The sequence below is a fragment of the Anolis carolinensis genome, chromosome 2 (assembly GCF_035594765.1).
Source record: "Anolis carolinensis isolate JA03-04 chromosome 2, rAnoCar3.1.pri, whole genome shotgun sequence".
NCBI lineage: Eukaryota > Metazoa > Chordata > Lepidosauria > Squamata > Dactyloidae > Anolis > Anolis carolinensis.
In genome coordinates, this window is record NC_085842.1 from 289,944,642 (window position 1) to 289,967,670 (window position 23,029).

Genomic DNA, 23,029 nt, shown 5'->3' on the forward strand with positions numbered 1-23,029 from the left:
GATGAAGAAAGTCCAATAAAATAGAACAGAATAGCTTTGTTTGTCATTGTGCTATTGCACAAGGAAATCACATGCCTTCCCCAGCACACACCACAAATCTGAGGCTCCATCTACACTGCCATATCATGCAGTTTCAGAACACAGATGAAATGAATTGAACTGGATTTTGTGGCAGTATAGGTTCATATGATAGTTCAATCTGCATTATGTAAGTCTACACTGACCACTATAATCTAGCTTAAACTGCATGATATGGCAGTGTAGATAGGGTCAAAGTGTACTGAGTGAAAGGGGTTTCCTCTAAGGAGAGCATTACCAGGATGAAGAAGCTCAGATCTCAGGCCCCATCTACACTGCCATATCATGCAGTTTCAGAATGCAGATGAAATGCATTGAACTGGATTTTGTGGCAGTGTAGACTCAGATAATCTAGTTCAATCTGCATTATGTAAATCTACATTGAACACTATAATCCAGCTCAAACTGCATTATATGGCAATGTAGTGGGGCCAGAGTATCATTGGGAGAAAAGGGTTTTATTTTCCCTGTTTCAAAGGAGAGCACAAGTCTTTTTGTAGTTTGTTGGTTTGCTGCGAGTTTTCCGGGTTGTATGGCCATGTTCCAGAAGCATTCTCTCCTGACGTTTTGTCCACATCTATGGCAGGCATCCTCAGAGGTGTGAGATCTGTTGGAATCTAGGCAAGTGGGGTTTATATATCTGTGGAAAATTAATGTTGGAAGAAAGAACTCTTGTCTATTTGAGGCAAGTGTGAATGTTGCAGTTGATCACATTGATTAGCATTGAATAGCCTTGCAATTTAATGGCCTTTCAGATTCAAAGCCTGGCTGATTCCTAGCTGCGGGAATCCTTTGTTGAGAGGTATTAGCTGGCCTTGATTGTTTCCTTTCTGGAATTCCCCTGTCCTTCTGAGTGTTGTTCCTTATTGTCCTGATTTTAGAGGGTTTTTTTAAATGCTGGTAGCCTTCATTTTCATGGTTTCCTCCTTTCTGCTGAAATTATCCACGTTTTTGTACTTTGTTGAGCACTCTTTGGCAGAGAAGGCTAAAGTTCTTGTAAAACTAGAGCTCCCATGGTTCTTTAACATCGAGCCATGGCAGTTAAAGTGGTGTTAAACAGCATTCATTCTACAGCGCAGACACACCTGAACATTGAAGCAAGTTGAAGTTGTGGTGGCAGTGAATATACTCCAAGGGTTTGTGTGTATTTCTGGAATCAATTTAATAGCCCGGCCAACTGCGCATATTTTTCCACATGCTTTCCGAGGGCTTCGTCCCCTGTCCAAATTCCAGGAACACAGAGGCCTAGAGTGTTTTATTTGACTTCTTGGGTTACAAAACCCAGTTGGCCTCTTGTGCCATTTCCCTGAGAGGTCAGGAAGCCCACTGCAGCAAAGACTTGAGGCGCCTCAGAGGGTTAAATATGCTTTTAATAGTTGCCTGTTGGCATAGTACTATTTTGTGACCCAGTGCTTTTTCTCACACTGGAAAACATAGTGGATTTAAATCTGGCTGTCTGATTATTATATAGCAGATCTAGCCAGAGATAAGAGTGACTGACTGACTGACTGACTGACTGACTGACTGACTGACTGACTGAACGTCTCTGTCCCAAGAAGGGTGAACTCGACGGCTGGGCCAAAAGTGACCGTTACTTCGCCTCGCGCTGGCTGGCTCGCCTGTGTTCGGGGAGGCGGGCTCTCCTCCAATCAGCACCCCGCTCGCGCTGCCCCCACCCCTTCGCGGGCTATATATAGGGGAGGCGCGGCTAAGCGGTCTCTCTCTCACCGGGCACTCTTTCGAGGCTGAGTCTGGTGAGCTGAGTCGCAGGTCATGGCTCCTGTTGGAGGGACAGCAAAAGCCAAGAAGGTAAAGCGACCTGCTGGCTGGGACTTTTCCTGGCTTTTTGGGGGTTTGTTTATTCGGAACAAGGAGTCAATAGGAAAGAGCTGGCGGTGCTTTCAACAGTTTCAAGCACTGCTTGGGGGTAGATCAGACCTGGGCAAACGTGGGCCTTCCCTCCAGGTCTTTTGGACTTCAACTCCCACCATTCCTAACAGGCCACTTCCTTTTCCCCTCAGCCGCTGGTAGGCTGTTAGGAATGGTGGGAGTTGAAGTCCAAAATGCCCGGAGGGCCGAAGTTTGCCCATGCCTGGTGTAGAGGCACCCCCAGCCTGATTTTGACATTTGCTGAGATTAGGGGCCCTCAGTGAAAATGGAAAACTATAAATGTAAACTTGCTATTTTTTTTTTAGATCTCAGCAAATATCTCTTTAAGAATCACTAGGTCTCTCAGCACGACTCTGTGGCTGCTTTGGAGGATCTAGAGCAGGGGTCCCCAAACTTTTTAAACGGGGGGCCAGTTCACGATCCTTCGGACCGTTGGAGGGCCGAACTATAGCTGGCCACAAGCAATAATAATTATTAATAATAACAACAACAATAATAAAAAAGGGGGTTGGAAGAGACCCTTTGGGCCATTGAGTCCAATCCCCCTCTGCCTTTGTGCACCGAAAGCACAAACAAAGCACCCCTGACAGATGGCCACCCAGAATCAATGTTAATAATAATAATAAAGAGGGTTGGAAGAGACCCCTTGAGCCATTTAGTCCAATCCCCTTCTGCCTTTGTGCACCAAAAGCACAAGCAAAGCACCCCTGACAGATGGCCACCCAGCCTCAATGTTAATAATAATAATAATAATAATGATGATGATGGTTGTAAGAGAAGAAGAGACCCCTTAGGTCATTTAGCCCAACCCCCTTCTGCCCTTGTGCTGTGGGGGCCGGATAAATGGCTTTGATGGGCCGCATCCGGCCCCCGGGCCTTAGTTTGGGGACCCCTGATCTAGAGCATGGGTCCTCAAACTATTAAAGCAGAGGGCCAGTCCACAATCCTTTAGACGGTTGAGGGGCCGAATTATCATTTGAAAAAAAAATATGAACAAATTCCTATGCACACTGCACATGTCTTATTTGTAGTGCACAACAACAACAACAACAATGAAATAACAATACAATATTTCAAAATAAAAGCAATTTTAACACACATAAACCTATCAGGATTTCAATGGGAAGTGTGGGCCTGCTTCTGGCCAATGAGATAGTCAAGTTAATTAGGATTGTTGTTGTTGTGTGCCTTCAAGACATTTCAAACTTTGGGCGAGCCTAAGTCTAAAACTGAGGGCAGGGGCCAGGTAAATGACCTTGGAGGGCCGCATCCGGCCCACAGGCCTTAGTTTGGGAACCCCTGATCTAGAGATTCCCTAAAGAGGTGTTCTCTCTATACTCTCTCTAGAAATGCCCAGGTTCTCCAGCACGACTGGAGAAAATTGTCCATAGAATCATATAAAGGGCCTAGAGATTTCTAGGGATAACATTTTTAATGAAATCTACAAACGTCAAAACAGCAAATGCCTGGACTTTCTACATTTCTGAAGTACAGTCGCCATATCTAGATTTCTGAGTAAACACAGATTTAGTCAGGACTGGCTAGGCATACTGTGTTGTTCAGTGTGGATTTGCCAACACAACACATATGTAAATGTTTATTAACACAAGGGAAGAACCTTTGAAGAATCTTTGCCAACTACTTTTACACATGAGGACAAATATTATTTAGTGTACTATTATAAAGAAAAGTAAATACAGTTGAATCTAATATTTGTAATGTTCATGAATAAAATGGAAGCTAATTCCAGCAGTGAGGGCTCATGTAGTATGCAGGTTTGAATGATGTCCTGAGGACATATCTACACTGGCAACTAAATCTTTGGCAGCCTGGAGCAGCATTGCGTTGGCTTCCACACAGCTCAGTGGGCCGAGACTGCATTGGCCTTGCTGAACTGTCATTTCTCCCTCCAAGGCTCCTCCGCTCCCAGCCAAAAAGATCCATGTGACCTCCTGGCCAACGTGGCACCTGTTCTGACAAGAGCAGAGGCACCTGCATGACCAGGAAGGAGGAGGGTAGCAATCAGAAGCAATGAAATGGCCATGATCCATCCCCTTTCCTTGTGCCCTTGTCCAGGCTGCCCCAAAACTGTGGGTTACTTGAGTTTTCAGTAAATGCTGGAATACCCCCTGACTTTGCCCAAAGTAGGACAAAGCTGGTTTCACCATGTGGCGCAGGCTGGATAGCAAGCCAGCTACAACAAATCACTCTGACCAAGAGGTCATGAGTTCGAGGCCAGCCCGTGCCTGCGTCTTGTCTCTGTTCTATGTTATGGCATTGAATGTTTGCCTTTATGTGTGCAATGTGATCCGCCCTGAGTCCCCTTCGGGGTGAGAAGGGCGGAATATAAATGCTATAAATAAAAAAAAAAAACAAATGGCAATATCCAATGGAAGTCAGTGAAACAGCCAGAAGTGACTTCCAGATTTTCCTGGCCTTATATGTTTACTTTGGGAGAGTGGGTTCAAAGTCCTGCTGAGCCTTGAAAACCCACTGGGTGACTTTGGCCAAGTCATACACTCTCAGTCAAAGAGGAAAGCAATGGGAAATAAATCTCACCAATCAAACCCATATGTCAGAGTCGGTTTCATAGAATCATACAGTTGGAAGAGATCACAAGGGCCATCCAGTCCAAACTCCTGCCATGCAGGAAAACACAATAAAAGCAACCTTGAGAGATGGCCATCCAGTCTCTGCTTAAAAACCTTCAGAGAAGGAGACTCCATCATACTCCGAGGCAGCAGCATATTTCGCTGTCAAATGGCTCTTACCGTCAGAAAGGTCTTCCTCATGTTTAAGTGGAATTTCTTTTCCTGCAATTTGAATCCATTGCTCTGAATCCTAATCTCTAGAGCAGCAGAAAACTAGTTTGTCTTCCTCCTCAATATAACAACACATAACCACAATATCAGAAGCAAATGGATCCCAAAATGAGAACTATGCATTTGAGAATTGACATTTTATGTAGTAGTTACTACAATCTGTGAAGCTGTAAATTTGAATAAAAGTCAGTGGAGCAAATAGACAAGTGTATTTTATTATATACATTTCTTATGATAGATGGCCTAACAGTGTTTCTCAACCTGGGGGTCGGGACCCCTGGGGGATTGCGAGGGGGGCATCAGAGGGGTTACCAAAGACCATCAGAAAACACATATTTCTGATAGTCTTAGGAACTCCTTTGGCAAAGAAGGCTGGATGCAGGTAAACCACAAACCCAAAACTCAAAATCAATGTCCATCAAACCCTTCCAGTATTTTCTGTTGGTCATGGGAGTTCTGTGTGCCACGTTTGGTTCAATTCCATTGTTGGTGGAGTTCAGAATGCTCTTTGATTTAAGGTAAAGGTTACCCCTGACGTTAAGTCCAGTCATGTCTGACTCTGGGGATTGGTGCTCATCTCCATTTCCAAGCCGAAGAGCCAGTGTTGCCCATAGACACCTCCAAGGTCATATGGCTGGCATGACTGCATGGAGTGCCATTACCTTCCCGCCAGAGCGGTACCTTTTGATCTCTTCACATTGCCATGTTTTCGAACTGCTAGGTTGGCAGAAGCTGGAGCTAATAGCGGGCACTCACTCCACTCCTGGGATTTGAACCTGCGACCTTTTGGTCTGCAAGTTCAGCAGCTCAGTGCTTTAACACACTTTGCCACTGGGGCTCTTTGATTGTAGATGAACTATAAATCCCAGTAACTACATTCTTCAAAATGACAAAATCAATCCCCCCTCCCAACCCTACCAGTATTCATATTTCGGCATATCAGGTATTTGTTCCAAATTTGGTCCAGTGAATGAAAATACATCCTGCATATCAGATATTTACATTACAATTCATAGCAGTAGCAAAATTACACTTATGAAGGAGCAACAACAAGTTGGGGTCACCACAACATGAGGAACTGTATTAAGGGGTCACTGCATTATGAAGGTTGAGAACCACTGGCCTAGCATGTAATGCTGGACAGAGGTGCAAGAATGCCAAAGTGAAAAAAGCATCAGCAATCAGAACAAGAGGCAATTGTTTACCCTTAATTTTTGGGTATGAATGCAAAGAAGTAAATTTTATGAATGTTAGGGGCAGAGGAACATGTATTTGACAGCAATGCAGAATCCATATACCCATTACATGTGAAGCATATGGAATGAATGGAAATATATAGGTGAAGCAATGGGTATCATAGATTATTTTGTGATACTTCAGGGAGTATGGTAGGGGAATAATTTTTCAGGGAATATTTAAATTCAGGATAACATACCATGGCTTTGGGGCTTCATCCAGATCTGGTGCCTTTGGTACCTAAGTTCCCTCAGTCTATCCTTTTCTGACAGTAAAGGTAGACTTAAATGTATGTCCTAGAAGCTTCCAGGTGTAACAGTTACCTCTTGTAGAAGCTTGTTGTGCTGTTTAACATGACAAGATATCCATTTTTCAAAACCATAAGTTAATGTTCAACCCATACTGCCTCCAAAGGATTCATGAACAAAAAATTCTCTCTCGCTATGATCTAAATACATCTCATACAAGTTGAATGGCAAGGCAAAGCAGAGGACTAAAAATTGGCAAGTATAAGAAGGGAGTCAGCACTTTTAAGAGGCATGGTCACACTGCCCTAGCTGTAAAGAACTATTCGAAGGGTTGCATTTCACGTGTGTGTGTATGTGTATGTAAGGGCTGAAGGCATGCTGGAACATTGGGTGAAACTTAGTACTAGCCCTGCTAGTAGAGTATTTGGAGTACAGCGGTATGCCACCTGCCTGGCTTCATCAAAGTTGGCCTGCTGCCCTCAGGCTCTCTCCTATTGCCAGTGTTGAAAAGAGATCCATCTACAATCTGATTGTATATAGAACAGGGAAATGAGGGAGAAATCTTATAATTTGCATCAATATCTTAAGTCAATGTTGCTGCTAGAAAGCTTTAATTTTATTTAGCTAAAAAACTAAGATACACACACAGCCCATTATAACAATGTATGAGTTTTTGATAGCAGCACTGTGCCTAGTTTGTCAGGGTTTATTTTAAATGTAAGCGTATTACAAATATATTTGCACAATATATGATCAGTCACATCTATTTGTTTTACTCATTTAATTTATATTTATATATTAAGCATATTTATGTATTTATATATTAAGCATGGAGCCCCCGATGGTGGAGTGAGTTAAACCGCGGAGCCCCAGCTTCTGCCAACCTAGCAGTTCGAAAACATGCAAATGTGAGTAGATCAATAGGTACCACTCCAGCGGGAAGGTAATGGTGCTCCATGCAATCATGTCGGCCACATGACTTTGGAGGCGTCTATGGACAATGGCTCTTCGACTTAGAAAAGGAGATGAGCACCAACCCTCGGAGTTGGACACGACTAAACTTAATGTCAGGGGAAAACCTTTACCTTTACTATTAAGCATATGAATAGGCTTCTAGCTTTGAAAACTGGGGTTCAGGGAATTACAGCCTGTGGTAAGATGTCCAGCCTCCACCTGCAGCCTTCCAGGGAGGTTGTTCATCTTTCTTTTCGGCTTCTATGGGTGCATCTACCTTGTAGAACTAATGGTTCAATACTGCTTTAATTGCTATGGCTCAGTGCTGTGGAATCATAGGAGCTACAGTTTCACAAGTTCTTTAGCCTTCTTTGCAAAATAGCGCTGATGCCTCATCAAGCTGCAAATCCCAGGATTGAATATTATTGAGCCATGACAATTAAAGTGATGTCAAAACTGCATTAATTTTACAGTGTAGATGCACCCTAGATGTCTTTTCTCCAGATCCGCAGAGCATCTACCACCTTTGTGTGAATCACAGATAGCAATTAGAGTCAGGAACAGATTTAGGTAAGTTAGGCATGTGGGAGAGAGTAAACAATGTGCCTTAGAGTTAGCATCAGTCAGGATTTATATATACAGTAGAGTCTCACTTATCCAAGCCTTGCTTATCCAAGTTTCTGGATAATCCAAGCCATGTTTGTAGTCAATGTTTTCAATATATCATGATATTTTGGTGCTAAATTCGTAAATACAGTAATTACAACATAACATTACTGTGTATTGAACTACTTTTTCTGTCAAATTTGTTGTATAACATGATGTTTTGGTGCTTAATTTGTAAAATCATAACCTAATTTGATGTTTAATAGGCTTTTCCTTAATCCCTCATTATCCAACATATTCGCTTATCCAAGCTTCTGCTGGCCCGTTTAGCTTGGATAAGTGAGACTCTACTGTATTACATCAGTTTGTTCAATTTCTGTTTAATCATTTTTATGTTTTACACTTGAGCTTCTGAGAATTCTACATAGCTTGACATCAAACATGATGTCTGTGGTGGCAGCAGTTAATAAAAGCTGTTGTTGAGGGGGCAGATAAAGTTTCACACAGGTACCACAAGAGCATCCTTATAATTGGTGGCTGCAGTGATTGACTGAATGAAAGGAAGTCCTCACATTTGGTGGCAGAAGTGATATAAATAAGGAGAAGATCCTCACAGCTGGTAGCAGCTGAGGGACTAACGGAAATCGTCATAGGGTGAGGAAGTTTTTACTTTTGGCTCTGGATGTTCAGTCCCAGTAAATTTGTCAGTAAATTTCTTTTTAAAGGAACAATGTTTGCAAAATCTTGAATAGTATCTAGCTATAAAGAAAGTCTGCCCTTCTCCTGCATTTACTGCTACTGAGAGCAAGGTAAAAGACTGGCCAAGGAACTGGTATGGACCTCAAATATACAGTCTTACTGTCCTTTAGGGTATTTTTTGTTGTTCGAATATAAATATGTCCTCATTTTTTAAAAAATAGATGGGAATGAAATGTTGTTGCTGGAAATAGCCACTGAATGGTCTGGGACAGGCCAGTCTGCAGCAGTATTAATTTTTTCTGGAGGATATACTGACAAATCTATGTACACCAAAGATTACAACCTATATAGCAACATTGTAACTGTCTGGAAATACATAGTTGCTATAATAATCTTTGTGTTACAACTTTTATAGAATTTGATTTTATAAAGAAAATGGTGAAAACTGGGATTTAATATAACATGGTTTTATATTGATTTTGTTAGCCCCCATACCACCAACTAGAGTAGACCCAGTGACTCAATACAATTTGCAAAAGGGTTGATTTACCAAGTTCACATTGATGCATTGCAAACTTGCTAAATCAATCCCTTTGGTTATTGTTTGGGTTGTGTGTCAGATTGTTGTTACACTATAAGCTCTATAATCTCTCTCATTTAGATGTGTTACTTTTGTATATTTGTTTTTGTTTTAGGGCATTTTAGAACGTTTAAATGCAGGAGAAGTTGTGATTGGTGACGGAGGATTTGTCATTGCTCTTGAAAAGAGAGGTTATGTAAAAGCTGGACCATGGACTCCAGAAGCTACAGTAGAACACCCAGAAGCAGGTTGGTCCAATCTGTAATATATATGTTGTTAATTACATAGAATTATCCAATTAAAAAAAATCCAATTGGAGAATTAATATGCTGGTCTCAATCCAGCTAAATTTAGTGATGATTAAGGGTATATTCCTTAATGATATACTTCTTGGCCTGAAATTAAATTCAGTTGAGCTCACTCAGAGTTCATTTCTGAATGTCCATGCATAGGATTGTATTTTTGGAGTTGCCCCAGATCCAGAAAGTTCCTGCTGAATCAAAGGCCAGGTATCCTGTCTGTTCTCTTGCTGGCTTGCCCCTGTATTGCTGGTGCTGCTCCCCACTGGCCATGAAGTTCCCTGCAGATACTTGATCGCCACTTGTCACATTTTCTGATGTCAGAATAGGGCACCCGCTGGATCAGCAAAGAGGAAGCAGAGCATAGTTATCCCATTTTGATATTAGCAGATGCAGCTGTGATGGCCAGGCACTTGCAAAACCTCTGGGCAGCAAGGGAAGGATGATGGCAACATCATCCATCTGGACAGTGAATCAAGGTGAAATGGATACAATGCAGCTGTCCAGACATTTTTAAAACAACAGAATATACTGAAGTTTCCTGAAAATCCTGGAGTATCCCCCAACTTTGCTTGAAGCAAAGCAAAATTAGATTAATAACAGAAAACTTGGGATACTCACCAGAAGTCACAGTGTGTCATGTAGACTGCTAGTGCTGGATTCATGGTGAGTTCAGGTATTTTTATTTATGTAGACTTTTATTTTTATGTAGTCCATATAATACATTCCTGAACAAAGGTACTAGATGAAAATTTCATTGAAAACAATGAGATTTATTTCTTACTGAATCCACACTTGTAGTTTATGGGAGGGGCTTTTAAAATGTTTAGCCAGAGAGCTCCTGGGTCTCACTAAACTACAAGCCCCAGAATTCCTCAGGGAGCAGCCACAACATTTGTGGTGGGATGCAGGCTCTTTGCCTACTCTTTAAGCTTGAGTGTGATAAGGTCAATGCGATTCTAGATGGTTCAGGTCCAGGCTATTGGCCGACCGCATCCACTTGTACAAACCTGCCCAAGCCCTGATATCTTCAGGAGAGGCCCTTCTATCTGTCCCAGCACCATCTCAGGTTCAATTGGTGGGAACGAGAGAGAGAGAGAGAGAGAGAGAGAGAGAGAGAGAGAGAGAGAGAGAGAGAGAGAGAGAGAGGAGAGCCTTCACGCTCAATTGGTGGGAACGAGAGAGAGAGAGAGAGAGAGAGAGAGAGAGAGAGAGAGAGAGAGAGAGAGAGAGCGCCTTCTCAGTGGCTGGAACTCCCTGCCCAGGAAAGCCAGAATGGCCCCCTCTCCGCTGTCCTTCAGGCAGCAGGTTAAAACCTTTTTTATTCAGGTAGGTTTTTAAAGAAGAATTTTTTTAAGGTCTTCTGGAGCTGCTGTGATTTTATATGCTTTTAATGATGATTGATAATCTTTTTAATACTTGTATATTATATATTTTAAGTTACATTACAATGCTTTTAGTTGTGAGTCGCTTTGAGTCTCCATATGGAGAGAAAATATGGGATATAAATATGTTGTTGAAGGCGTTCATGGCCAGAATCACAGGATTGTTGTGTGTTTTTCGGGCTGTATGGGCATGTTCCAGAAGTATTCTCTCCTAGTATTCTCTCCTAGGAGAGAATACTTCTGGAATATGGCCATACAGCCCGGAAAACACAAAACAACCCTGGGATATAAATAAAGATAATAACGATAATTCTATGTCTATGTCTTCTTGAAAGCAATGGAACATATCATTTGTCTCAATGATATTTGTCTCCTTTATTTCAATGAGTCACAATGAGTCAGTGGTAGAAATTCTATCCAATAGCTAATTCCATCCATTGAATCAATGGAGACTCGACAGATTTGTAAATCCTGTTGATTCAATTGGTCTGCACTCAAAAAAAGTATTACTTTATCTTTAAATGTATGATTTTTACATTCTTCCTGTTTCAGAAATACAGTACTTTATCACAATACTTCAAAGTTTATTGCTATTTGTCCCATAGTGAAAGCAATCTGTGTACAAATGGGCGTAGCTTTTATACAGAGAAGGAAACAAAGATGTGATGACAGCAACAGAATACTCATACTAACTTAATTCATAGTCTATTGGGTACTGCCTCCTTTTAATGCTGCCAAAGACTAGATGTGCTGATACAATTTTGCATAGCACTTGCATGCCCAAAATCATTTGGCAAATGCTGTATCTGTTCTGAGCAGACAAGAAAGAGAAATTAACTTCTCCATGCAACATGTGAACTTCCTCAAAGTCAGGAGTCAAAGTCATTTGAAAATACAACAAACAAGTATTTTGCAACTAAGATCATTTGTAAAAGGCTTGCAGAAATATAGTCATGTCAAACAGAGTGAAGGAGATATGATTGTAAATCATTTTAAGTTACTTTTTGATTGATGAAGACTTAAATGTTTGAGCAGACTTGTAATGTAAGAATGGCATTCCTTGACATTGGATCAAATGTCTTAAATTTGAGTAACGTGGTTGGGTTTTAAATGCTATTTATTAAGTTACTAGCTGTGCCCAGCCACGCGTTGCTGTGGCGTATGTAGAGGGGTGATGGCCCCCTGTCAAGAGTGGCTGGATTGTGTCCTGCATGGTAGAAGGGTTGGACTGGATGGCTGTTTGGGGTCTGTCCAAACACTTGGATTGTATGGTTCTATTATGATTAATAATGATATCATTATCATTATTATGTAGAGGCTGGATGGCCATCTGTTAGTGTTTGGATTGGTAGAAGGAAGTTGAACTGGATTATCCTTAGGGGTTTCTTCTAAGCTTAGGATTCAATGATATTGTTTTTGTTATTATTATTTTTATTGTTATGATTTAGAGGCTGGATGGCCATCTGTTGGGAGTGATTGGATTGTGTCCTCTATTGCAGAAATGGTTTGGGCTGGATGGCCTTAAGGGGTCTCTGCTAATTGTCTGATGCAAATCTTTTTTGGTTTAATTGTTTAGCCAAAATTGAGATGTGCATTCCATTTGATGGTGCATTACAATTACGCAGCAAAACCCTCCATCAGATTGAGACTAGTGAACTTGCCAGCCTCAGCCTGATGGTAAAGCAGTGACTTCCTTCCCCGAGTCATCTCTCCTTTGTGAGAGGTGCCCATTACATTTGATGACACATGAGACTTGAGTAAATATGGTATATCTGCCATTTACAGGTTGCACAAAAACCTTATATTTCAATAAAGCCCCGAACAAGTTTAGATAGGCTTTTACCATGCCACTTACCCTGCTTGAGTCTTTGAAATTTGCAACAGCTTCATGTGATGTTTGAAACTCTCCCAAGTTTTTACACCGTTTCCTCTTTTTTAAATGGAGAAAGAGACAAATTACAGTCCTTTCTGATTGCTACCATGAGGATCCCTCTCTATCTGGAAGTATCACAAGGATACAAAATTATGCCTTTTGAGGGTAACTTCACATAAATTTAGAGTTTTATTTGATGCTTAGACCATGGGTCTTTCACACACAGGGCAAACAAATAAATACATGAAAACCAGATTATTAAATACACTATAAAACACACAATTAAAATCCTATATAAATCGTTAAAATGCTACCTAAATTTAGAGAGGGTGGAAGCCACTATTTTGCAAGCTTGTGTAAACTTACACACATTGATTTCTCTGCATTGCAGCCCCTCCCTACTACTGAAAAATGCTTCAGATGATTTCCTAACCATCTGGGAAAAAAAGTAGAGGGGATGCAGGGCAGAAAGGGAATCTTCTCTCTCCTGTTCTACTGGCCCAGTTCCACCAACAGAAAGCTAACTGGGTTTCACCAGAGTTCCAAATATTCTCATATCAAGCTCTTTATTCATAGGGTTTCATAGTTTTCACAGTAATATATGGAAAAAAATGCTCAAAGAGCATTACTAAAGTAAATAGATGGTCATTTGTGCTTGCCCAAGCTGTAACATCTTATTTCCTCTTTCAATTTCAGCTCTAATTTGTATGCATCTTCACATGAAATAGTTTCATATTAGTTATGTATCACTTGCAAGCAAAGAGAATAATGTGCTGTTCCTTTTTTAATAGTACTGTACAATATTAAGTAAATAATGATGACTATGTAGTTTATCCAAATGTAAAAGAAGTTGCTAACACAATACTCATACAGTATTACATTTGACTCTTGGTTTGTTTAAACTTTTTACAGTTCGTCAGCTGCACCGAGAATTCCTAAGGGCTGGAGCAAATGTTTTACAAACATTCACCTTTTATGCCAGTGATGATAAATTAGAGAACAGGGGAAACTATGTAGCTGATAAAATTTCTGTGAGTAGTTTCATTCTATTTTTAATATTTTTGACACAAAGACAGATTCATGACTGCAGTACAAAAACATGGTTTATCTTTATAAGCTGTTACTCGTTTGTTAAAAAATGGAAATATGAAGATTCAAGTGAAATGTACCATGATTTAGTATGCTGCAATAGGAATGGATTGAAGTGCAAAACTCCAGGGATAATTTAAAACAATAAAAAAATAAATGCTGGTTAATCTTAATGTCATTATTTCCTGGAAATCACATTATGTATTGCTACAGTGGGCATTTATTATCCACTGGGATTTGGTTCCAGGGCCCCCTATGGATCCCAAAATCCATGGATGTCCAAGTCCCATTATATACAATGGCGTAGTAAATGATGTGTCTCATATATAATGTAGTATCAAGGTTTGCTTTTAGAAAAACATGTTCATACCATGGATGATTAAACCCATATATGAAGAATCCCAAGTACCAGTATATGGAGGGCTGACTATTTAAGAAAGAATGCTGCTCATATTGTTAAAAAGTATCATTTGTATTTCTTTATGAAGAAGTAACTTCTTGTGCTGGGAAAGAATAACAGCAAATTGATAGCAAAAGAGAAATATTGTAAAAGTATTGGATTACATCTAGGAGGTATTTTTCACCCAGAGAATGAAATTACATTTGAATTTAATGCAAACACCTTAACCTTTGCAGGCTAGAATCCAGTTGGTGATATATGCACATATATTTTAGAGTTACATGTATAGGTGTCCTTTTTTCTAAGTTGCTTAAGGAATTATTCACTACCTGTCTGCACAACTATCCCATCCCATAGTTGTCAAATCTCTAGGGGTGATGCTTCAACTGTTTATTGGTGGAGGGAGGGACCAGTCTGAATATATCCAAGCTGCAGTTCTCAGCTGAAAAGGAATGAGGTTCTCCATCTTTTTGAAGATTCAGGAGAGTGATCCATGGAATTTAAATTCATGTCTTCCTAAATGCATATGAATTCAAAGATGTTGTCTGGGGTTTTAAAGATTTGGATCATATGAGTAGAATATAACATATCCACATTTCCTCACAAGAATGTTTAGAAAACAACAAAAGCAAAATGTAATACATACACACACATACACACTTGCCCCCTTCTGGTGTCGTCTTATTGTCAACAGCTTATTAGTTCCGTACTCTTCTACTTTGATCTGTCAATTTTCCACTGTTTTCCTCTTTCCCCCTCCCTCTCCCTTTCACCTCCTGTTAGAGTCTGATACTGTGGGTAACTAGGATTTACCTGTAAATTGGGACATTTTCAAATGAAGCATTTTGCACTGTTCACTGCGAACTGTTATGATTTTCTCAGAGACTTTGTCTATTGCTTACATTTTTAAAACGAAGCAATGTATTTATAATGTATCAATTTTATTCATTTTGTGCTGTGGTGATATAATAGTGTAGTATATATACACAGTAAATCGATACTAATTAAATTTTCCTAATTTTAGGGCCAGAAGGTGAATGAAGCTGCTTGCAATATTGCAAAAGAAGTAGCTGAAGAAGGAGATGCTTTGGTGGCTGGAGGTGTCAGTCAAACACCTTCATATCTAAGCAGCAAGAGTGAAGCTGAAATTAAATCAATATTTCGAAAGCAGCTAAACATTTTTATGAAACAAAAGGTGGATTTCTTAATTGCAGAGGTAAGTTAAATCATGAAAGAAATTATATGTAATCAATGGAACAATGAAACTTTTCTGCTTTGGGCCATCAAAAACAGGTATTACTTGTGCTGAAAAGTAAAAAAGTCTATGTGCCACAAAATCTCTTAGATTAGGTATACTGGAAGTTGGACAGGGAGAACATCTTGGTGAGTTTTTCTGGATCTCTTGACAGAATTTAATACTAGTGATTATGGTATCCTTCCAGACCATTTGATTGATCTACGGGACATGGGAGTATTGATTATATCCAACTCCAAACAATAGCGTACTGTACTGAGTCCTGTAAAACCTTACGTTAGTGAAATGGAGGCTGAACAGCACCAGTTACTAAGATAATTAAGCCAGAAAGGAATCACATTATTATTATTATCCCTCTTTTTTGCTCTATGAGGAGACTCAAAGCAGCTAACATTAAAAGCATTACAATTTATAAGTATAAAAATATTAAAACAGTATTAAATATCATTAGTATTAGAAACAGTTTAGATTAAATCCATAAAAACATATACAATCACAGCAGCCCAAGATGATCTTTAAAACCTTCTTCTTTAAAAGTCTATCTGAATAAAAGGTTGTAGCCTGCCTCCAGAAGGACAGCAGGGAGGGAGCCATTCTAGCTCTCCTGGGCAGGGAGTTCCAGTCAAGGAGCAGCCACTAAAAAGGCCCCTTCTCTCGTTCCCACCAACCAATCTTGGTAGCATCAATATGTTGATGCCACCCAGCTCTGCTTCTCTTTTACACCTGATGCCAAGGAAGCTGAAGCAGAAGTTCTGAATTGTCTGGATGCAGTGAGTAAATAAACCAAGGCTTAACCCAGATGAGACAGAAAATTTATGGGTCGGTAGACATCTTAACCTGCCATTCTGCCATTGCAGCCATTCTGGTCAGAGTTGCACTCCCTCTGAAAGAACATTTGTAACTTGGAGATGCTCTTGGAACTAGCACTGCTCCTGGAGAATAGGTCATTGCTGTGGACAGTAGTGCCTTTATTTATTTACCTTATTTATGCCCCGCCCTTCTCTACCCCAAGGGGGACTCAAGGCGGCCTTAGGTCATGGGGATTTCACAGTAATTCATGCTTAATGACCTTCTAATAATGCACTCTATTTGGGGTTACCATGGAAACGTATTTGGAAACATCTATCGCAATGTGCTGCAAAATGTTGTTGGATGTGCATTGTAGAGACCATATAGTATTTGTCTTACAAGAACTGGACTGATTTCCAGTTTTGCCCTAGAAAGCCCTGAGTGGCACGAGGCCAAGATATCTAAGATATCCACTTCCTCTCATATAAGCCTTTCTGTCCAATATTTCAGGTTGGCAGAGCGTGCCTTTTTTCATGACCCACCACCTCACAAGGGTTTTCTCTTGAGTGTGGAACTCCCTCTTAAGCAAAGTCTGGATAGGTTCATCCCTTATGAGCTTCTGGTGGGCAATGGGATTGAATTGCTTCACATAGCATTCGGCTCTTGAAACTGTTCTGACCGTTTTAAATGTCTGATGTTAAATTATTTTTAAGAAATACTTTTATTTGCATCTAACGTTTTGTAATGCAAAACGTTTATATGTGACATCAGAGGCTCTGGTGGGCTGACAAGTGATACATAAATGTGTTGAATAAATAAAAACTGAAGTTTAAAGTTACAGAGCTGTAACAAAGAAATGTGCAAAGAAATGTAAGCAGATGTGCCCGTTCATGGCCAAGAGCTTTCTGACTGGCTGACAAAGACAACAAGCTAAGAATGATGATCCAGTGGAGACAAACATGTTTGTATCTGACTAGATGGTCTGGATTCTGCTCCCATGGCTGCTGTGGATTGGGGTAAAGCATATGAAGAGCTCCGTATAATCTGTGGTCAGTCCGGAGCAGGAATATTCTAGAGAGATTTTGGGATATTTACAGATTTTGCTGTAAATGTAAATGTGTCTCTACTCCAAAGAGTAAGATTGGAAACAGTTTCCCTGAGGAAATAGTTTTAATGTTTTAGATATTTAGAGACTTTTGGGGTTTTTTTTTAGGGACTACGTATTATTTTGAACCTTCCAGTTGTATCTCTGACTCTACCTTTTTTAAAAAACCTGTTTTTAGTATTTTGAACATGTTGAAGAAGCTGTGTGGGCAGTTGAGACATTAAAGGAATCTGGGCTGCCCATTGCCGCTAGTCTGTGCATTGGTCCAGAAGGAGACATGCATGGTATATCACCTGGAGAATGTGCTGTTCGGCTTGTAAAGGCTGGTAAGACTCTCTCCTGTCCCTCAATATATGGTGAAAAATACTTGCAACATAATGTGAGCAGAAAGAGTAGCTAGCTATACCTTTCAACGTAAGCTATACTTAGGTTGAGTAGAACGAAAATATCAAAGCAGCCCTACCATTAAGTAGATGAGGCAACTACCTCAAGCTTTAGGTGCTACCAGGGGCATCAATAACATTCCTTGCTGTTTTCCTGACATTCCAAGCTGTTTCAATTCATTGGATGTTAGGTGTATGCGTTCTATACAGTGGCTGGAATTCTTTTGGTTAGTTCTGATTAAAATAGGCTTATTGAACTGATTATTGAGGCATGAGCCACATAGAAGGAAATATAATTGATTGAATGAGTTTACTCCAGTCAGGAGTAGGAATAAGATTCAAGCCAATATGTCCTAAGATCCCTAAACTAGACTTCTGAGGGATACTTTCTTATTACCAATGTCTAAGTTAAAAAGGTATTGGGGATACTTTCTTATTAACGATATTTAAGTTGGGAATTAACTAGCAGTCTAAGCAGCATATGCAGATGAATTTTGGGGTGCCACCAATTCTTTGCACTCAAAGAAGCTAGACATTATGGAAGACTTTCCTTCTTATTATCTAGGTGCTTCTATTGTTGGAGTAAACTGCCATTTTGATCCAACCACTTGCCTCAAAACTGTGAAACTCATGAAAGAAGGTTTGGCAGCTGCTAAACTAAAGGCACATTTGATGTCACAACCACTGGCTTTTCATACTCCCGATTGTGGAAAGCAGGGTTTCATTGATCTGCCAGAATTTCCTTTTGGTAAGACTTGAACGTTTTTGTTTTTGATAAGCATCAAGTTAAAAGAACAGTAGCACAATACATGAAATAACATTAAATTTACATTTATGTCCATGACAATTAATTTCATTGCAGAATCGAGACTTACGTTGGAGAAAATATGCACATAGTGGGGTCAAGAATAAAACCAATTTTGTGCTGCTTAAAATTTAAAGTAAAGACAACTCATATTAGTTAATTTTAACCAAAATTAGAAATTTCTTCCTCAATAAGAGGATTTATTTTCCAATTCATATTAATACATGGACCTTTCTTGCTTTAGTAATGTCTTGTATACTGGAAGCACTCCAGGAAACTACGTATTAGTGTCAGATGCATTCATTTGTTAACCAGCTTGGCATTATATAGAGAAAAAATATTTTTTGTTTTCTTTTTGTGTATTTCCAGTACAATAGTAACAGTTTTATCAAATCTGTGCAAAGTAGTAACTGAATGTTCAGGGAATAATGAAGTAAAAGCAATTGCATATCAACAGCTTTGGAGCCAAGAATCCTGACCAGATGGGATATCCATAAATATGCAAGGGAAGCTTATAACTTGGGAATCAGATACATTGGAGGATGCTGTGGATTTGAACCATATCACATCAGAGCCATTGCTGAGGAGCTGGCCCCTGAAAGAGGCTTCTTACCACATGGTTCTGAAAAACATGGCAGCTGGGGAAGTGATCTGAGCATGCATACCAAACCATGGGTCAGAGCGAGGTAAGTATATTTTTAACTTTGGCACTTAAAACAGGCTTCCTTCTTCGAAATGGTTGCCTCAGATATTGAAGTACTTAGAAGTAGTGGAACTTTATGTCATTATACCAAACCATGTATGATCAGAGTTTTATAGGAGAAATGTATTGATGCAAGTAAAAAGATGGAAACAAGGAGTATGAGACTTTTTCATCATATAAATTAAGATTATGTTAACTCGATTCTGTTTGAATTGAGTTAAATCTCTTCTCATTTATTGTAGGATAACTTTTATTCCACAATTGCACTATTACAAAAGCCATTAAGATTTTCTAACAATAGAAAAATGCTGCTCTCGTCACATTGGACTGGTAGTGTTTTTGTGTGCAATAAATCTGAGGGTATTGAATTCAATCAGAACACTGACTACTTAATCTATATGCTAAGTAGTTTCCCTTAGGAAAGGACATCTACATTCCAAACATCCCAGGAAATTTAGATACATTTAATAATGACTCTGAATTGCCTTCTTTTTATTCTTACTCTGTTACTGCTCTCCTGGTTAAGAAATGGGTTAATAGAAATTACCTACACAGCTCTGGCATGTAATTTTGATGCTTGAACCCTCATTTAATCTGACTACAAGGAACAACCCGAATTACAGGTAGTGCATATAATTTTTAGCAAGGACTGAGATTTGACTGGCAGAAAATGCAACATGCTTGAAATAAGTTTATACTACCACCTTCTACTAAAACTCTGGATTGCCTGAGTGACACTGATCTTTTAGGTTGTCTTAAGTAAAGGATCATTTCTGTTTCACCTTTATTACTGTTTGTGGCTGAAAAGTAATTTCCAGTAACAGTTTGTCCATATTCTTAAAAGTCTGAAAGCAAGTAATAAAAACAGATTTTTGCACTTTTAGGGTTAAATTGAGATTCTTTTATGACTGTTGACTGGCATATTAAGATACTGTGTAAATTAAAAACAGAATTTGTCTCTTTGTATCCAGGGCCAGGAAAGAGTACTGGGAGAATCTGCTGCCTGCTTCAGGCCGCCCATATTGCCCTTCACTGTCAAAACCAGATGACTGGGGAGTGACCAAAGGAGATGCGGAGCTGATACAGCAGAAAGAAGCAACATCTGAGCAACAGCTAAAAGAGCTGTTTAACAAACAGAAATTAAAATCCAAAGTTGTGGCTTAAATTATTAGTAATCCTTATGTACTGAAATAATTACATTAATGTATAATTGACATTCAGTGTGGAGATGATTATAGGCAGAATGTGCTAATCATTACTTTAATGATAAGTTTAAAGTATAATAAACCTTAGCAATACAAACATTACACTGTAATATTTTGTTTTGTGAAAAATATTATTAGACATATAAATTTATGTGGAATTTCAAGCGTTCAGATGTTAGAAGCATCCACAAAACACCAAAACATTTGCAAGTCCCAATTTATAGTATTCGTTGTTCTGAGAATGTTCACTTTCTTGAGTCCTTTTGAAATGACTGGGAAATAAACATACATGAATGGTTAAATAGACCAATCATAGTGTAAAACTAGACACTAAGAGAATATGTATTCACCGAAATAAATCTCTCTTCCTCGTAGATGTCTGTTTCAGCAATCAGAGTTGCAAATGAGACTTGTATACTTTCCAGTGACCACTCACAAAGCAAAGCATGCTAGATTTGAGGGAGACCTATTTTTGAATTCTGTTAAATGTGTAATCTAGTTTGATACTTAGGCATACATCTTCAAAATAAGCAGAAAGGTCCTGTGGTCTTGTGGAGTTTCTGCCAGATATCTTATGGCCCACCAGCACTCCATGGTAGAGTAGGAGATTAGGGAAGGATTATTTTACAGTTTTCCTTCATTTACTTCTGATGGGAATGATGGCTTTGGAGAGGCCATATCAGGGAAGCAGGAAGCTTATGACTATTTGGATTTTTAGGTACCCTGCTACAGTCTTAAACAGACCATGTTTATGAAAACAAAATGGTTCATGTATATATATTTGAAATATGTTTTGCTCATTTCACTAAAATTATCATTTTGAAATTGAATAGAAAACTGAAGAATCAAGTCATTTTTAAGTATGCAGTGGTTTCATTCACAATGACTTCATTACAGTCCATTCCAGTATCTCACTGATGCACAAATCGGGTAACTCAGATGATTTTCCTCACATCTTTGTTCCTATAGTGAAGCCTCAGTGGGCTTTAGTGCCAGCTCTGAAAATGAACTCTACATACCAATGGGGAACTGAGGTCTTATGTTAAAATATAAACAAGTTAAATACTCTTGAATGTTGCTATCTTTCATTAATATCCAGTAAATAACATATGAGACTCCATATGTAGACTGAAAATTGTTCTTTATTAATATCAATAAAGATTTGTAAATTGAATAACTGTCAGTTGTACTAAAGAGTGAAATTATGTTCAAAATACATGTAGTTTAGAAATGATGTGTACAACAACAACAACAATAATAATTAACAATACCTTTTCCTGCAACATGTCCTCCTCCCAGGAGGTAGTGTCTATACACTGGAGTCTACTGTTATGGTCATTATATTGCTATGGAGGAAGATTTTAATAAAATACACCTTTTCATGAAATAACACACCTAGAAAGGAAAAGCATATTTTGGGAATGTGATACTCCCTCAAATGAGGTTGGAAATCTGGGGATTGTACAAGATTACAAATTGCCCCAATAGTCAGGTGCTGATCATGAACATCTTCCAACAAACTCCTTCAATCCTCTGGAGATCTTGGTGAACTGTGTCATATTCTGTATCTGGCATACATACACAAGATAAAATGAACTTATTCTTGGGTATGCTACTAAAAAGATGGCCATTAACTGTTATTGTTCATTAGTAAAGTCCCACATTATACTGTTCCATGTGGCTGTGCAGTTGATAAAGAGTTTGCTACTACATTTCTATGCATGTTTGTGAAAGTTGTACAGAGAAGAAAACTGATTGGAAGAGAATCAATTAATTTAAATGTGGTACTGAAAACTTTGGATATTGTGGACAGCTACAAAAACAAATGGCTCTTGGAGCAAATAAAGCCTCAAGACACTCCAGAAGCCAAGGTGAGACTGTTGTCCTTTGGCCATATCATGAGGAGAAAGAAGAAAGATAATGCTTGGTAAAGTAGAAGGCAGGAGGAAAAGAAGAACACATTATTGATGGATCAACTCAATCAAGGAAGTCCTGAGTCTGCAAGACCAGAAGAAGGCCATTAATAATAGTGACTTGGAGGTATCTCATTTGTAGTCAAAGTTTGCAGTCATTAACAACAGGAGCATATGTATTAGAGGAATTTTCAATTAAGGAAGCAGTGCTATGCAGGTTTACCTCTAATTGGGGAAGCAGAACTCAGTGGGCCCTTCACATAACATTGCACTGTATGTTTTTCAAAACAATTCAGGAAACTTCAATTAAACCAAAATATGTGTGCAACTAGCAAAACAACTTAAATGAAACCATTTTATATAAGCTTTTGAACCATACACTAAATTAAGCATATGCACATCAAATATAGTATGATTTTTACATGCAGGATTTTAAAAATAACCTCACATCTGTTTGCCATTTGTGGTAGCAATGCAATTGTTCACCATCACTGGCTGTGGTCTTGAAATACACTGAGGTTAAGCACTGATGTTACCTCCAGGCTAGGATGTATTGGATAAGGATATAAAGCTCAATTCTTCAGAAAGCAAATCAGAATTGCAATGTAAACCTTACTCCGCAAAAAGGTGTTTCTGTTAACATCCTAATTTATCTGTAATAACGTGCAGAATGAGGAGGGAAATCCATAACTGATTGGTAAAATCTAATTGT

General features: G+C 39.1%; 1 protein-coding gene across 1 annotated transcript; it reads left to right on the top strand.

Annotated features, from left to right (window-relative positions):
• Positions 1-1,745: 1,745 nt before the first annotated feature.
• LOC100558455 (betaine--homocysteine S-methyltransferase 1) lies at positions 1,746-21,582 on the top strand. The gene is made up of 8 exons (XM_003216351.3): positions 1,746-1,887; positions 9,229-9,361; positions 13,583-13,701; positions 15,184-15,375; positions 17,487-17,634; positions 18,257-18,439; positions 18,954-19,182; positions 20,171-21,582. The coding sequence occupies exons 1-8, from the start codon at positions 1,852-1,854 to the stop codon at positions 20,361-20,363; spliced, it is 1,233 nt and encodes a 410-aa protein (XP_003216399.1). The 5' UTR covers positions 1,746-1,851; the 3' UTR covers positions 20,364-21,582.
• The last annotated feature ends 1,447 nt before the right edge of the window (positions 21,583-23,029 follow it).